Source organism: Drosophila kikkawai, chromosome X (genome assembly GCF_030179895.1).
Source record: "Drosophila kikkawai strain 14028-0561.14 chromosome X, DkikHiC1v2, whole genome shotgun sequence".
Classification (NCBI taxonomy): Eukaryota; Metazoa; Arthropoda; class Insecta; order Diptera; family Drosophilidae; genus Drosophila; species Drosophila kikkawai.
In genome coordinates, this window is record NC_091733.1 from 11,766,453 (window position 1) to 11,783,802 (window position 17,350).

A 17,350-nucleotide genomic window follows, 5' to 3' on the forward strand; every position below is an offset into this window, starting at 1 on the left:
TCTTGCTTTCTGTACAGATCTCGATTTCAAATAACTTACCATCATTGACTTTATATATTCGAAAACCGAAACTTTTATATTGGGGCATTAAACCAGTATTGGTCACAAATCCTTTTCAATAATGCTATCTATATTTAGCCAATATCCTTTTTTTATAATAGTAACGATTATCAGCTCTTGCTTTCTGTACAGATCTCGATTTCGAATAACTTACCATCATTGACTTTTCACACAAACTTTTATATTCGAACATTATAACAGTATTAATAAAAAAAAATCCTTTTCAAAAATGATATCTATATTTTACAAAAAAACCTTTGTTTTCTGCACAGATCTCGATTACGAAGTACTTACTACCCTTGACTTTTAATATTTTCGAATGCCAAACTTTTATATTGGGACATTATAACAGTATTGAGCACAAAACATTTTTCGATAATAATATCTATCTAGATCAGAAAATCTTTAACCTTCTATACATGATCTGCACTTCGAAATACTTATGTACTAACCCAAAATTGTATATTATAACAAAGGTTGTGTAAAAAAAAAAATATATATATTAATATTACCACAACTCCCAAAAACATAATTTAAAGAAAACGGTTACAGTTTTAATGATTTAAAATTGATTTTTGTTGGCGTTTATTAATTACATAGAAGATATCCATTTCGCTTTTTTGTTTTGTAAACATGCCCGTTTACATATTTATTATATTTATGCGTTTCATAGGTTTCGTGTTTAACATTTTGGGGTGAGGGATTTTGGAGTTTGATTTCCAAATGGGGACGGGGTTCTTTATGGGTATACATATGTAGTAAATAAGATAGGTAAATTGATTACAATTTAGGTTTCTCCATTAGTTTTTGCCAAGTTCTCCGATGCTTGATTATTTATTGTTTTTTTTTTTTGTTTTGGTTTTTTTTTTTTACGGAGAAAGGGGAAGTGCAAATATGCATTAAATTGCATATATTATATATATCTATATATATATATTTATGTATATATACGGATTTTTTATAATTAATATAATATTGTGTGTATGTGTGTGTGTGTGTGTGTGCTAACTTAAGCTTAAGCCGCAAACATTTATTGAAACTCGTTTGCTTAGCTTCTTCCTCCTTCTTCCTCTTCTCTTTCCATTTACATTTTGCATTAACATTACTGTCTGCTTCATTATCTTCATCTTCATCATCACCATCGCCTGATTCTGACTCCTCAGTTGCATTTGTGTTAGTGATCTATGGTAATATTAGAAATTATTCAAATGGTTCGCTTGTAATATATTTGATGTTAGGTTCTAAATGCACGCTCGTTCGAAATGGCTAAGAATTTGCGTTTTCCTCTTGAATTCTTTTGTAACGTTTTTGTTTTGTTTTTTTTTTGTTTTGCTAAAATTTGCATTGATCAACACAACAAATGAAAATCAAGAAAAGTTCTCATGTTTTCCTCCTCCTTATCCTTCTCTTCAAATCAATAAAATACGTGTGTTTGTGTGTGTGTTTCAAGTGAGGTTGGTTGTTTAAAAACTAGTTTGGATTAATTTGTTGGCTTGCTTTGCTTTTTGATTGAATTTTTATTATTTAGGACTCAGTGGGGGGGGGGGATGGGGCCTGATGCCCGCCCCTCAAGATTTGCACTTATCGAATTGCTATCGAAATACAAGTAAGTATATGTAAGTAAATGACAATAAAACATTCTCCCGTCTTTCTATCGTCATAAGGTTTTTCTAACGTGTGTTTCGTTACGCAGCTGTTATCACAATGGGTTTTGGTTTAAACTTTTCTTTTTTACTTTTAAGTTTAAGTTCCTTCTGCTCCTGGATTTGCGGCCGAATACAAATTTAGCTTATAACTTACGATCAGTGGCTGCTGCGTCTTAATAATTTGTTCTAACGTTTTGTTTTCTTCTTCTTTGTTTACTTCAACCGCTTTTTTTTGTTTTTTTTTTTTTTTTTTGTTTTGTGGGTTGATATCGGACCTCAAAAGCCGCTCCTAACTTTGGCGCTTAAAAGTATGCTTGTTTGTAGGTTTTGTATGTAAATATGTTTGTTTGTCTCATTTCGCTTGCGTGTGTTTGTATCATCATACAAGAAATGTGTGTGTGTGTGGCGCGTGTTTGTGTGTGTGTGTGTGTGTGTGTGTGTGTAGGTGCGTGGGTGTCGGTGTGGATGTGGGGGTTGTGTCCATGTGTTTGTTTTCTCTGCATTTTTGGCACTTGTGCGAAGCGCACTGTAACGGTAAATGCATTTCACTTTATCGCCTACGACATACATACATATTTGTACAATGTATATATTTTTTAGTTAAGAAACGAAAGGCTTAGAACAAAAAACAAAACAAAAAAAAAATAAACAAAGAAGAAAAACTAAAACTAAACCAAAAACGAGTTTGTTTGTGTGTGTGTATGGGTGTCCTTTTTTGGATCTCGAACACAAAAGAAAAGAAAACAAAAAACAGCTATACAAACTATCGGATTAACGGCACTTATTTTGCGTGTTCCATTTAAAATTTTAGTGGAGCCTCACGTGTGTTGTTTTATTGTTTCTGATTCATAACAATTGAATTCACTTTGTTTTTGGCTTTAGTCTTTCGTTTTTCCTTTTTTGGTTGCATTTTTTCAAAAGTTGCATTTCTATACTTTCAAAAATATATATGTCTATGCGAATTTCTATCGATTTAAATCTATCGTTTAAGAAGAGCCACCGAGACTTGGAGACTGCGAGACAGGGAAAGCTATATATATATATATATGCTGTATATATATATAACAGGATTGAGGGACAGAGATATATATAAAGAGAGAGAGAGAGAGCGATCGATTGGGACTTAAACAAAGGATTTGCTTTTAAAAACGCGAAAAGGACGACGAATCGCGATCGCTTCCCCTTCTCGATATTTTTTTTTGGGCTTCGGTTTTCAGTTACTCTTAAATTTTTATCAGTTTCAACTTCTTTTGCTCTTTTTTTCTCGTTATTTTCTTTGTTTCATTTTGGTTTCGTGTGTATCCCGTGTTTTTTTTTCGTTTTTCCTTTTTTTTTTTGTTTGTTTGTTTGTTGTTTGGTTTGTTTCGCAGTGTGTGTGCTTGTGTACACAACTTATAGATAAATACAATACAAATATCGCGCACTATAGTTTTATTTCTTCAAAAAAAGAATGTATGCCTCAAGTCATCCATAATACATATATTTTAGCCATCAGACATTGTCTATATAAGCGACAACGACAACGACAATAATACAAATACATAACATATATTCATATTCCTCTTCTGATCCAGACACTGATTCAGAACCAGATGCAGTTTCTCTCTGCGTCAGTTTCAGTTTTTTGTTTTTGTTTTTGTTTTTCAGTTTCAGTATCAGTTTTGGCCTGGCCTTTTGTCGGAGAGGCCGCTGCGTTACTTCATTTAAATTGGTTATTAATTAGTACTTTTGTATTTTCGTTTGTTTATATAAGTCTATCACATCATCACAATTCGGTTGCATCGAAATCATAATTAAAAAGTAAGAAAAATAAAAATTATCAGAACCTTACACCTTTCTCAAGTCAGACAGATGACAATTCAATTCTAGAGTACATACAAATGAAATAAAGAAATACAAATACTCAGTTGCAGTTGGTTGTTTACCCTCTAAGAGGAGATTCAAAGGAGGAAATGACAAAACCCAGGACCCCAAAAGAAACAACTATACAAATCGCTAGGGCTTTGAAATCCCTTAAAAAAGTTACTTGGTAAAAAAAAAACGAATCTACACTGAATTTGGTAATCGATAATATTTATTGCATTCTTTCAGACACATTTTTAAGGGAATTCAAATCTCTAGTGATTTATGCAAGACCCCCGAATAAATTTGGCATATTAAAGAAAATCTAAAATTGTCTATTTCCACCTGATCCTGACTATCCTCTTCCTCCTCCTGCTGTTTGCCGCCCAGTAGGCATATATATATAAATATCAAAATATTGAAATAGTCTTCCCTTCGACCCCCAATAATTGGTTTAATTCGCTTCAAAGAGATCCTTGCGTTGACGATATACATGTATAAATATCCCCAAGCTTTTTCCTAGCTTTCTTTGTTTTCATCTTGATATTTGCTAAGAATTATTAGAAAACTAATAAAATTAAAAAAAAAAAAGAATGAACGAATTTGTAGAAATGTTCCCTCCATCACTCCCCAGTTTGTGTGTGTTTTTTTTTCGGCTAACAAATATATATATAAATATAATCTACATGATTTTCATCTATTTGCTTTGTGTGTTTACTTTTCGTGTTTACCCCTCTGTAGAATTATGTCCCCCATTATTCTTCAAACGAAGAATCCGATCCCGATTTCTATTTCGATTAATCGTCGGTTTCGAATTTTTTTTTTTGTACTGCTTAAGGACAACGCAACTGCGTGCCACTGCTTGCTAGCACAACAACCCTGTTTCTGCTAGACATGGCTTGGCTTGGACAGACAGACACGGTCGACACGGCTTTTTGCACTCAACAATGGATTTTTACGATTTTACGGCTAACTATATAACTGCTATAACTGTGGAGCTGCCAATTGGTTAATGTTACTACTACGCCCGCTACTGCTTCTCTCTGAACGGCCAAAGGGTAATAATAATAAAAGGAAAAAAGGAATACAAGAAATTACAACATAATCTATGCGGGAATTGGGAAAACGAGCTTCTTGTTTTTTTCTTTCTTTTTGGAAAGTCAGAAGTATGCATTATGTTTGCTGTATTATTATTATCATTATTTTCGTGTGGCATTGCTTGGCATTATTCTCATTCGTTCGTTCTTCTTCTTCCCTTCTGTGCGTTCTTCTTTTTAGACTCTTCGCATTTCGATTCTTTTTATGGATGAATGTGGCGTCCTTTCTTTTTTCTTCACTTTCTTGAATTTTCTTAGCTTTTTTCTTATACGATTTAATAATTCTTTTCAACTGATTCTGCAATCTTTGTTCTTTGGTCAATTCACGTTGAACTTGGAATATTTGAAAAGTAGTTGTAATTTAATAAATATATACATATATTTCAAGTTTTCAAGTATTTGCATAGAACTTTTGAAAAAACCTCCTTTTTGTATATAATTCATGCGAATGATGTGTTAAGTTAAGTTTCGAGGGTCTAGGCTTAGAGCTGGAAAAAAAAAGAGTCCAAGTTTTTCATGTTCTTTAGTACGGAAATATCGATTTTGAATCGATAAACACCGATGTTTTTTCCGCTCTAGTCTAGGGGTTTAGGGGACCTACGGTTATACTCAAAAAAATTGGGGTTTTCGCTTCAATCTCCATTAAATCAAGCTCGAATCTGCATCAAAATGGGAAATTAAATGATAAATCTTTAAAGTGTGTGCATGTGTGTGGTGCTTGGTGTGTGGGTTTGTGGTGTATTTGTTGTGTTTGTGGGTTCTCAATTGTCTGGCTATCATCGATTGTTTGTCAGTTAGTTTCTTTACATACTTCCTACCAAAGCAGCGCTGCCCTTTCTCGAAAAAATGTGCTCCTATCTTTTGTATCTCGTGTTGCGCAAAATGCCAAAGAAAAAAAAAACCAATATATATATATATATATAGATAAATATGTATTATTATGATCAGCCGCTCGCTGCGTTTCACTTGAAATTGAAATTGTGTGTAAGAATTTCGCGTAAGAGCTTCAATTTTCCCTTTGTTGTAATGGTTTGTTGCAAATTTGTCGCCGTTTCGGATATAATATTAAAAAAAATAATAAAATTATAGACTTGTATGCATATATATTTGGATGAGTGTTGTTATTATAAGCAAACCGTTCATTTCATACCAACCAAGTTAGTGAAAGGGGTTCTTCTTTTTGTTTCCTCGTATTCATTTCCCTTCTTTCTCGCTTTCTTTTTCACTTTGTTATAACAGTTTTTCGAATTGGTGGTGTAGTGTCTCGTGTAATGGCTAATACACATGAATATCACTTAACTAATAGTGTGCTTATGTGTCTGTTTGTTAACAAAATGTATATATATCTCTCGTTTCGCCCGATACTACTGACCGGTAAATATTCCTTGTAATCATTCGAATAACATGCAACTGTCAGAATATGTATGTGTTGTGTGTGTGTGTGTGTGTTTGGTGTTTGGAAAAGCTTAAAAACTAGTTTCAATTTTCATTTTCGAGTTGTTCTTGTTTGTTTTGGTGTTTTACCTCATTGAGGACAAAGTGGTTTCGGGCTTTCGATCTATTCCTCGGGCGCGCGCATGCTCTCCGGTCCGATTCGTAGCAGTAATGGCTGTGCAAAAAAAATTAAAGACAAATATAAGAACAATTATGGTTAGGATAAGGCGCACAGGACACTCACCGCTTGATTTCGATTTTCGTTGGCCGTTTTTGCCCCAAAAGAACAGCAGCAACAGTAAATAAAAGAATGTTAGGTCAAAGTCAATATAATGCGCGTCAAAAGAACACAACAAAGGGGATTCTAACAAAAGTAGGTAGTTATAGTAGCAAGTAGTGGAAGGAAGCACGTACAAAAAATAAAAGGAAAACAAAGTGTTACTGTTCGCTCTTTTATGCTTGCAAAATCGATCTTCTTCATATTTTTCATCATATCATATGCATTCTAATTGCATTACTCTTTCCTTGGCTGTGTTGTGTGTGTGTTTTTGAGTGTAAATCTATTCTTTGTCCGTGTCGTAGTCATCGTCCGCCATCGCGCCATTGCGCCACCCGTCATTGTTAACGTTGCCTCCTTAAAGTTGTCCGGCCTGCTCCGGCCCGGGTGCTGGTCCAGCCGCGACCGGGGTGAACTGATGCTGTGCGGCATAATAGGTGGCCGGCATGCTAAACTGATTGGCATACGGATTTGTGCCCGGAGCCGCTGCTGTGGTCAGCACTCCGGCCGCTTCGTACATGTAGGCGGCACCAGGTGGTGGTGCCGGGGCGACGGCTGCAGCTCGGGCAGCGGCTGCTGCTACGGCCGCAATGGGCGGCGAATTGGCCGGCGTGTAGTGTACTAATGGTGTTGTTACCGCAGCCGGCTGCGGCGGCGGTGCATAGTTGCTGCCATCATCCTTGGATGGCTTGGGCTGTTGCTGCTGCTGCTGTTGGGCCAACTGCTGAGCCAACTGTTGCTGCTGCTGCTGCTGTTGCGGCGGCGGCTGATAGTGCTGTACACCCGGCTGTTGGTAGTCACGTTTCGGCAACTGTTGGAAGCGCGGCGGCATGCCCCCAGCTCCGGCGCCTTGGGGCACAAATTGTCCACGACTGCGATATGCCTGCGGCATATACTGACCGCCCTGCTGGTGCGCCATATGCGGCTGGGGTCCGGTGCCGACTCCGGCAGCTCCGCCAGCACCACCGCCATTACCACCACCATGGTGGCCCATTATGGCTCGAGGTCCGCCACTGTTGAAGGGCGCCCTCGGGCGATAGGTGCTCCCGTTGCGATGTTGCTGTCCACCGCCACTGCTTCCGTCCTGTCCCATTTGGTTCATGCGGTTCCAATTGCCGCCCATACCGCCACCACCTCCATTCTGCTGATAGTTATTGCCGCCAGCGGCATACTGTGGGTAGCCACTGCCGTTGGGTGGTCCCCCTCGATTGTTATTGTAGCCGCCGCCGCCGTTGCCTCCCGCCTGATAGTTGAGCGGATTGCTATTGCGCTGCTGATACACGCCGTTGTGACCGCCATGGCTGCGATCACCGCTCCCATTGTTGTTCCAGCGCTTGTTGCCGCGATATCCGCTGCTTGGCATTGAGCGTGCGAGGTCCAAAAGCGCTTGCGACGGCGTCTGACCCGCCTCCTCCAGCACTGAGATCAGCTCACGCGCCTGCTTGGCATTGTCGGGCGTGAAAAGGGTGTAGGCGGTGCCCAGCTGCTGGCAGCGTCCCGTGCGCCCAATGCGATGCACATAATTCTCGGATGAGTTGGGATAATCATAGTTAATCACATACTGCAAATCCTCAACGTCCAGACCGCGTGAGGCCACATCGGTGGCAATCAGAATATTCGACTTGCCGTTGCGGAAATCCTTTAGCACCGAATCACGCTCATTCTGGGTCTTGTCGCCGTGAATGGAGGTGGCGGTGTATCCCTCGGTGCGGATGATCTGTAATATCTCCTCAACCTGGATGGGAGAGAAGGGAGACATACTTTAATTAGCTTTCAAATAGTAAAACATCGAATTACAAAGCCTAGGAATGTAGTAAAGACCCTGGAGCTACCTGGGTTTAAATTTCATTTAGTAAAGACAGCAAGCGTCTGCATTGGATACTTTGTATACTCTAAGGGAGCCAAGCTAGTTGCCGAGTTGTTTATCAGAGGAAATTCCACACTGTGTGCCAGGAGAATCCGCGTCAAATTCAATGACAGAAAGTCAGGAAATTTTCGAGCATTAACCGTCTAGACAGGAAAAGTGCCTTGAGGCGGCATGCGTTGTAGCAATAAAATAGTGATAGTACCCTATTCAATCAACGAAAGGTTCTACGTTGTTTTTAAGAGCATATTTGAGTTTAGAAGGAACAAATCACCCTAGAAAAAAATTATTTCATATAATTTCTTCAATTATTGTGGAAAGTGGAGCCTTGTATACATTTACAAGGAGAGGAGAAATGCGAAGACCTCATCGAGTAAACTTTAAAAAGAATGTAATCTTATGATACGCATAGCTTTGGCAAGGAGTCATCAGTGTGTGGCGTGGATTTGCACCCTGTTTCAAGATCGGCAAAAACTTTAAATTTTATAAACAAATTTCAGATTTATTTCTAGGAATTTCGAAAAGTTTTCTATAATACAAAACATTTTTAATACTCACCCTAATCTTGGTCTCAACGAAAATGATAATTTTCTGTCCATTGTTGGCCGCATTATTGATGGTTGGAGCAATCTCCTTGAGCAGACGCACCAAGCGCTGCGGCTTCTCCATCTCGGTACAGATCTCTACTATCTGGCGAATGTTGTGATTGGCTGACAGGCTCATCGACCCAATGTTAATTTGGATGTAATCGTTTAGGAAATCGCCCGCTAAGGCCTGCACCTCCTTGGGCCAGGTGGCGGACCACATCACCACCTGACGGTCCGGGCGAATCTGTTCGATGATCTTACGGATTTGGGGCTCAAAGCCCATGTCCAGCATGCGGTCCGCCTCGTCCAGCACCAGGTAGGTGCATCTCTGAAGGTTAGTGTTCCGATTCTCTAGAAAGTCAATCAAACGACCGGGTGTGGCGATTATCACCTCAACGCCGCGTTCCAAGTCCCGGGCCTGAGGCACCTTGGACGATCCTCCAAAGATGCATGTATGACGTATTTCGGGCTTGCACAGATGCCCATAATCACGCACCACCGACTGGATCTGCTGGGCCAGTTCACGTGTGGGTGCCAGCACCAGGGCGATGGGTCCCTCGCCGCGCATTATGGGCGGCTGCTTGGAAATATGCACAATGGCTGGCAGCATGTAGGCCAACGTTTTGCCGGAACCCGTCTGGGCGATGCCGACCAGATCGCGACCAGAGAGGGCGATGGGCCAGCCCTGTGACTGGATGGCCGTGGGCTTGGTGAAGCCCTGGCGCGTCATTTCTTCGATGACATGAGCTGGCAGCGAGCTCTCCTCGAAGCTCACCACGGGATGTGGTAACTCCTGCCCAGTCACAGTGATCTCCAAATCGCGACGAATGTCGGCCACCTGCTGCTCGGACTTGGCCAAGGTGTTGGGATGTACAATATAAAAGTCCTTGTGAAACGGCTCCAGGTTCTCCCAAATCGGTTTGACCAGATTGCGGCCCGGATTCTTGGCCTTCTCTCGCTGAATCTCGGCACGCTCCTCCTTAGAAAGCATGCCCAGAGCGGCGGCATTGTAGTTATTACTTTGGTAGCCACCTCCACCGCCGTTGTGCGGCTTCTGGTACCGCTGTCCATAGCTGGGATTCTTGCCACGCGGGCCGCCATAACCACCGACGCCATTACCACCTGCACCGCCTCCAAGTCCATTGCCGGCAAAGGTCACACCGTTCTGCTGACGGTAGGGATTGCCTCCAGCTCCGGCTGCGGCTCCAATGCCCATGCCATTCTGGATGCCATAGGCCATTACGCCGTACGGCTGGCCAAAGTGCATGCTACCGGCGGCACCGGCCGCTCCATTTATGGCCGCTGCTCCGCCGGCACCGGCAAAGTTGTTGCGCGGATAAAAGGGACGCTCGTGGCGCGGTCCGTTGCCTCCGCCTGCGCCTCCGGCTGCACCGTTACCGTAGTAGCCGCCGCCCGTGTGTTGCTGCACGCCTCCGGCGTTGGGTGGATATGTTCCTGCATACATCGCTCTAAATCCTAGCTTCTGGATCAATGGAAATGCGGAGAAAAGGACAACAAAAGTATCGCTTAGTAAAGGCAGAATTCTTAGAGAAACACAAAAACAAAAAACACCGCACAGAACCGCACTGCGCGCACCAGCACACATGCAAAGACTTTGCACTTTTGTAACTGTTTTGCTCTCTCTCTCGCCGCCGCGGTTACTATCGGGATTCTCCTTCGCTTTTTCGTTTCCACTCACCGTGTTAGTGTTGCCTGATGAGTTAAAAAAAATAGAAATAGAGAAACGGCTCTACTGAACGGGAGGCAAGACTAGACTAAACCAATGATGGGAAACGTGCTCGACAGGGAGACTTGAACTGGGGCTCGGGATGACAGGAGAAGCAGGGCCAACCACCTATCCGCCACCCACCACCGAAAAAATCAATACAGCATCGCAGCGGCAGCGACGCTGCACGAGCCGCCGCAGAGAGAATGAGAGAGTAACCGAGACGGAGAGCAGACGCGCAAGAGAGGGACAGGTAGTGGGGCGGGGGGAAGCGAAAGAGCAAGAAGCGACAAAGAGTAACAAACGCAGCACCGTGCACACACAAAAAAAGAAACGAAAAAAAAAATGCATTTCATTTTCACGCCTCACGTCGATTCCACACTTACCTTTTCCTGTTGGACTGTGTAGTTTTACGATTTATATATTAATGCGCTGCAATTGTCATTGGCCTGCAGCTTCTTGCAGCCTATTTCGATTTTTTTCTGCCTCCTATTCAAGTCCTGTCTCGTTTAGTTGTGTTTTGCTTCGCTCTCTTTTCGTCACGCTCACGCCTCTTCGCTAATGGTAATTGATTGCAATTGCCGTCGCATTCGCTTACCACGGGAAACTAACTGTAAAGCTAACTAAAGGTGTACTTTGTTAAACACTAGGAGCTTGTTAACTAATCCTAATTCTTGTATTTTAGATTTGTACAACAAAAAAAAAACGCGTTTGTAGCAGCAAGTTGTGTAGTGAACGGTGTGACCGTGGCCGGTCGTTTGGTCGCTCGTACACGTAGAGCTGGGAAACTATCGATGGTACTATCGAGGTATCGACTTTTTCCTTTTTTTGAGCCACCATCGATAGTTTTTTATCACTATCGATAGTACGGGACTATTTTTATATCTCTGCTTTGTTGCTGAAATTTAGTAAGAAAAATGCAAACAAATATATATATATATATATATATATTTTTTTTTTTATAATAAAAATGTATTCTAAATTAACTTAAATTGGAGTTGGTGGTGAAAAATATTAACTGAATCTCAAAAGAAAGGGGTCTACGCCACGTCTTCAGAGTCTAATAGGGTCTTCCCACACACCGTCAAAGCGCATCTGGCATCCGTTGAACAAACGGTCCATAAGGTTTTGCCGTTCCGAATTTTCTCAATTGGCCCTGCATCAAAGCGCATCTAAATGTAACGACCGTTTGTTTGGCGATAGTTCTTCGGTGCAACTCTGAAAATTTGACCATCACTACGAAAGTGTATACACACTTGGCGAGAAACAAATGAGATATGGAATTTAAAACGTGGCGCCAAAGCTACAAGCATGCCCAAAATAGATGTTGGCGTTTTTTCGGTATATTCTTGCCCCAATATGTCCCCAATTGTTACTATTTAATATAAACCGCCTACCTCTACCTTATTTTAAAGATTTTGGATGCCTATACCACCTATAGACACTTTTCGGTGAATTTGCTCTTTGTTAGAGAAAAATCATTAGAAAAACTAAAATTCCTTGTCATTTAAGTCATTTAAATTTATTGCGGATAAATTCTGACGCAATCTGTGCCTTTTGCTGTTGTACAACAGCCAAAATAGCTGGTAAATGCTCCATTTCAAATTTGCAACTGCCAATTCGACCGCCTTTGTTTACGTTTTCATGAGCCACAGCTGATCGATCAGCTGTTCGGATGCAGATGCACTTTGATGCAGCTCTGTGGGAACACGAGTTTCGCATCTGCGAAAAATCCCAAACGTTCCTCACAGATGCGCTGTGTGGGAAGACAGTATAAGCGTATGTTTAGCAATGGTAATACAATTTTATTTGTGCAAAGTTGCTTGGATAGAATATTTATGTTAATTACTTAGTCAAAACATATTGAATCTATATATATAAAAATGGAGACAAAAAATGTTAGGGATCAAATCACAAGAGAACGGCTGGGCCGATTTGGATCAAATTTTTTTTCAGTTTTTTGTAATTGCCAGAAGAAGGTTATAGCATAAGAAAATTTTGGAAAGTCCTTCCGGAAAGGTCGCTAGCGGCTCAACAGATGGACACACTGTTGTATGTAAAATTCTGAAACACCCTACAAAGATCATAGCTGCGTTGAAATTGTGTATCAATGAACTCGGTAAAAAAATATTTAAACAAAAAAATCGAGCTAACGAAGCATTACCAAAGTGAGCTTAAACAATTGGAAGTAATGCCTGCTGTTAGACGATCAAATCTTGGGCGGCGTTCACGCAGTGCAATAAATAATCAGAATTTCCGTAATAGTCGGACGCAAGAGGAACGTACAGAAATAAATGCATCGATACGTGCCCAAATGGCACAGCTTCGCGCTGCACAAAGACCACCTCAAGCCCGACAAAATAATAGAGGAAGACGAGCCGCAAATGAAAACTTGAATCGCGCTGCATTCCCATACAATCCTGAAACATCCTACAAGGATCTTACGTGCGTTGTTATTGGTTCATTATCTGTTGTATGTCAGCATTGTAATGCATTGAAGTTTCGGCTGGAAACCCCCGGCTTATGCTGTGCAGGTGGCAAAATGAAATTGCCCGTTTTGGCTCATCCACCAGAGCCATTGTACTCGCTACTATATGGAAACTCAGCCCAATCAAATAGTTTCCTGAAGCTTGCACAAAAATATAACGGATGCTTTCAAATGATGTCTTTTGGAGCCGAGGTTGTTCAACAATCAGGCTACAATCCAAGTTATAAGGTAATGGCGTCTCTTTATTATCACATTTTTTCAAAATTGCATCCCAACATTCAGATTCAAGGGCAAATTCACCACCGAGCGGGCGCTTTGTTACCACCACAAAACAAAGATCATAAATTCCTTCAGATCTATTTCATTGGTGATTCGGAAGTTGAACTAAATCACCGCTGTGCAATTTTTACTGCAACTAAACGTGAAATTATTCAACAATTGCAAACCTTCTCCATGAGCATAATGAATTGGTCAGATTGTTTAAAACCGCATTGGATATAATGCATTATGACGAACATAAAATCATTATCAGCGCTGACAAAAGACCCACTGGTAGCCATGCAAGACAATTTAATGCTCCCACTATCAATGAAGTCGCAGTGGTGATTGTTGGCGAGAATGTTGAATCACGCGATATTGTTCTTAAGCGTCGGGATAATGGCCAATTGCAGCGAGTTTATGAGACTCATCGGTCTTATGATGCTCTTCAATACCCGTTGATGTTCTGTCGTGGAGAAGATGGGTATCACTTCAACATAAAGATGGTCAATCCAACGACAGGTTTGTTTAAAAGTCATCACGAATTCCGATTATTCCAACAGATCTTCCATTCCAATTCAAGAGGAGTCAGTTCCCAGTTCGATTGGCATTTGCGATGACAATCAATAAATCGCAAGGCCAATCGTTGGAAGTCTGCGGGATACATCTGGAATATCCATGTCTTTCACATGGCCAGCTATACGTAGCCTGTTCGCGTGTGGGAAAGCCGTCATCATTATTTATTTTTGCACCGGATAACAAAACAAAAAACATTGTATATCAGATCGCTCTGCACTAATTTCAGGTCAAAAAAATTTGTCAATCCAACGAAAGGTTTGTTTAAAAGTCATCACTTTTTTTTGATTATCAACTAATTTTGAATTTAAATTTTAGGAGAAGATAGGAATAAGGTAAGGTAATAATGTACGTCAAAGTAGAAACGGAACGTCTCAATTTAATTTGTTTTAATCAGTCGAAGTTGGGGCGAGATAAAGTTCGCCGGGTCCGCTAGTAGTAATATAATTCTATTTTAAATTGCTATAACTTTAATTTGCAAAAAGAATGGTAAAAAAGCGATACTATCGATAGTATCGAATTTTCGTATTCAAAACATCGAAAATATCGAATGGTGCCACTATCGATAGTTTCCCAACTCTACGTACACGTTCAGTCTGGCAACTCACCAGTGCTGCCAGACTTTTCGTGTATTTGACCAATGTCATGGCAGCTTTGCTCCATTCCAGTGTGACCAGATGGCGACCGCGTAAAATCACCACTTTTCCCCGTAGGACAGTTTCATCGTTTTCAAGAGTATTTTCGCTCGCTTTTCTTATATTTTTGACAAAAACGTAAACAAACCGAACTTTAAGGACTTATGGAGAAGGTGGAGGCTGTATACGTGCCCAACGTGGACGCTTACCGGCGGTTGCTGAGCAAGACGGTGTCGCAGCTACTGCTGGACAAGGGCGCCGGCCAGGCGAGCAACCAGTGCCTGGAGACGCTCACCCAGATGCTGCAGGCACGTAAGTCTAAATAAAAGCATTGTCCGTACCCTGTTGTAGCTCCCACCTCTCACCTTTGCAGTTATCGTGGAGATCGGGAACTCGGCGCACAACTACTGCGAGCTGAGCGGACGCACAATGCCCACCGTGGGCGATGTGAGCCTGGCCCTCATTAATATGGGGATCACGATCAGCAGCCTGGATCCGTACATGCGGAGGGAGGCCCATACGCCCATAGCCCTGCCGCCGCAACAGACGCAGCAGCGCCAGCTAAGCCTGCTCCAAGCTGGGAGCAAATCCTCGCATCCGCATTACGTGCCCAGCTACTTCCCGGCGATGCCGGATCCGCATGCATACATACGAACGCCCACGCACAAGCAGCCGGTGACGGAGTATGAGGCGATCCGCGAGAAGGCCGCCTGCCAGAAGCGGGACATTGAGAAGGCGCTCACCAAATTCCTGTGCAAGACCACGGAGACGAACAATCTCTTTCCCACCGAGGACAACATGTTTCCCCGTAAGTGCCACGCAACGCTCAAAATATTTTATATTTTTTTTATATTGTATAATCTCCCATTTAGTGATTGCCTGTAAGCCCGCTTTTCCGCCCTATGCTGCCGCTTTGAATCCCACGGATCAGGTGTTTGACTTTGAGGAACTGGAGTACCATTACCTAGTGGCTAATCGGACAGAAGATGCACCCAGTAAAGGTGCGTCTTTGCCTCTCCCAATATCCCCCAAAATCATTTTCTAAATATGGATATTCGCTCTATTTACAGAAGACGGCGAGGAGGGCGATAGCGACAATGAGGAGATGGACGGTGACAAGTCCAAGGAGGAGAAGCCTGAGCTGGAGATCAAACCCAACTCCACCACAAACAAGGCAATACTGGAGAATCCTAATATCGACAATCCCTACTTGCGGGCAGCCACATTGCCTAAGCGATCCAAGACTTGTCCTGCTCCTGGAATCATGTCCAGCAGGAGTCTGGCCAACGCGGCTCCAACGATACCCACGCCTTCCACTTTAGATATAACCAAAACTAGTGTCTAGATGTAGTATGTAACCATAGTCAAAGTTTTATATAAATGAAGTCCCAAAATGAATGTGAACGCGTTTTTTTTTCAAGTCTCAGGCTCAAGTTATCTAGAAAGGTGTTGTTAAAATGTTAAAAAATAGCACAACAAAAATGGAATTAAAAAGAACTTAAGTTCAGTATGCAGATTTATTAACTCTATGATGTCTAACACAAAAATGCTTTCCGAATTGAATTTAGTTCATTTTTGGCTTAGTTATAGATTTTTAAGGTTTTGTTTTTCCCAAAAATTGTATACAATTTTGGATTAATATTTAAATTAAATTAAAAGTATGCAGATTTAGTACCCTATTAAAAACTAACTGGGAACAGCTTTCCTAATTGAATTTTTGAAAATATTTGCTGTCCAAGGGTATTAGCATCAATTAGGTGCATATGGCGTTTTTATATTTTTGATAAATTGGATTAAATGTGCACAGCAGGACAGCCACTTGTCCTCCCGGATCCTAGCATTGGGATTATTACGATGGCCACTCGACCAGATGCAAAGACCCCCCTAAGCACCTAAGTTTCAAGTAGGTGTGTCGCTTCTGTCCATACGGAATGGATGCAGTCATTGGGGATAATTCTTGGTGAAATCATTTTTAATAAACTCCAATTGAACATGGCTGTAAGCGAGGAATTCTTATTTTTAATTTGATTATTCCGGGATAGTCTATTATAATTGGCATATCTAAATGCAAGTGGTAATGTATTTTTATTAAATTCCGCGGTACTAGAAGGTATACTCAGTTTTCAAAGATTGAGAAATCTTTGATAAAGTCTTAATCTTGATGTTCAGATTAACGGGATCTTTAAGTTTATTTATTTATTTATCTAAAGCTAACAAATAGTTCTAAACTAAGAGCTAACTATGGGTAAAGAGCCATAGCATCTAAGGCCTTCGGTCTTTAAGTTAAATATCAAATATTTTGTATACTCACATTGGTCCTACGCTCCTCTGATTGATCAATATCCTTGATTTCTTTTTGATCTTAAACCCCTTTAGGATAGAATAACCACTACCACACAAACACCCAACCACACTACCTACCACTAAACCCTAACTTTCAGATGGTTTACCACTCAGAAGATGCTAGAACTAGTTGGGAATTATTGTGTCAAGCGAGTGATTATTAATATTTTGTTTCGTTTTTTATATATATTTTGTTGTATAATTTTTAAAATTATTTATTTATTGATCAATTTATTGCAAATAAAGGGGCTAAGCCGACTTGCCTGTTGATTTTATATTTTTATAAACCAACAAATTGATAAGTCAACTTAAATTTAAAAATTTAAGAAATCAAAATTATTGCAAATTTTTAAACATTTCGATAACTATTTCGATAACCAAAAAAATTACATAAATTATCGATTACTTGCCTGCATTTTTATAGATACACAAAAAATGAGCTTTTTGCAAATACAAAATAGTAAGTAATCATTCCTAGTAAAAATGTACTTTAGTAATGCTAGGTATCTGATTGACT

General features: G+C 40.8%; 2 protein-coding genes across 5 annotated transcripts; one reads left to right on the forward strand and one right to left on the reverse strand.

The window, feature by feature from the left end:
* Positions 1-890: 890 nt before the first annotated feature.
* Positions 891-11,287, reverse strand: mahe (maheshvara). 4 transcript variants are annotated; one of them, XM_070288400.1, is made up of 5 exons: positions 10,507-10,655; positions 8,779-10,290; positions 6,324-8,091; positions 6,170-6,254; positions 891-1,242 (listed from the first exon to the last, which is right to left on the reverse strand). In XM_070288400.1, the coding sequence occupies exons 2-3, from the start codon at positions 10,270-10,272 to the stop codon at positions 6,715-6,717; spliced, it is 2,871 nt and encodes a 956-aa protein (XP_070144501.1). In that variant the 5' UTR covers positions 10,273-10,290; positions 10,507-10,655; the 3' UTR covers positions 891-1,242; positions 6,170-6,254; positions 6,324-6,714. The 4 variants fall into 4 exon arrangements, with proteins under 4 accessions (XP_070144501.1, XP_070144500.1, XP_017034708.1 ...); XM_070288399.1 differs by having other exon boundaries at positions 891-4,978; XM_017179219.3 differs by lacking the exons at positions 891-1,242; positions 10,507-10,655 and adding an exon at positions 10,920-11,287 and having other exon boundaries at positions 5,729-6,254.
* Positions 11,288-14,524: 3,237 nt separating this feature from the next.
* On the forward strand, positions 14,525-15,884 carry Taf8 (TBP-associated factor 8). The gene is made up of 4 exons (XM_017179108.3): positions 14,525-14,802; positions 14,864-15,298; positions 15,363-15,491; positions 15,561-15,884. The coding sequence occupies exons 1-4, from the start codon at positions 14,655-14,657 to the stop codon at positions 15,833-15,835; spliced, it is 987 nt and encodes a 328-aa protein (XP_017034597.1). The 5' UTR covers positions 14,525-14,654; the 3' UTR covers positions 15,836-15,884.
* The last annotated feature ends 1,466 nt before the right edge of the window (positions 15,885-17,350 follow it).

Bases quoted from the DNA above. Each gene is read 5' to 3' on its own strand.
- Taf8 (XM_017179108.3), top strand. From the start codon at position 14,655: ATGGAGAAGGTGGAGGCTGTATACGTGCCCAACGTGGACGCTTACCGG. The intron at 14,803-14,863 runs GTAAGTCTAAAT...TCACCTTTGCAG, and splicing joins CACCCAGATGCTGCAGGCAC to TTATCGTGGAGATCGGGAAC. The intron at 15,299-15,362 runs GTAAGTGCCACG...TCTCCCATTTAG, and splicing joins CGAGGACAACATGTTTCCCC to TGATTGCCTGTAAGCCCGCT.
- mahe (XM_070288400.1), bottom strand. From the start codon at position 10,272: ATGTATGCAGGAACATATCCACCCAACGCCGGAGGCGTGCAGCAACAC. The intron at 8,092-8,778 runs GTGAGTATTAAA...TCTCCCATCCAG, and splicing joins TCGTTGAGACCAAGATTAGG to GTTGAGGAGATATTACAGAT.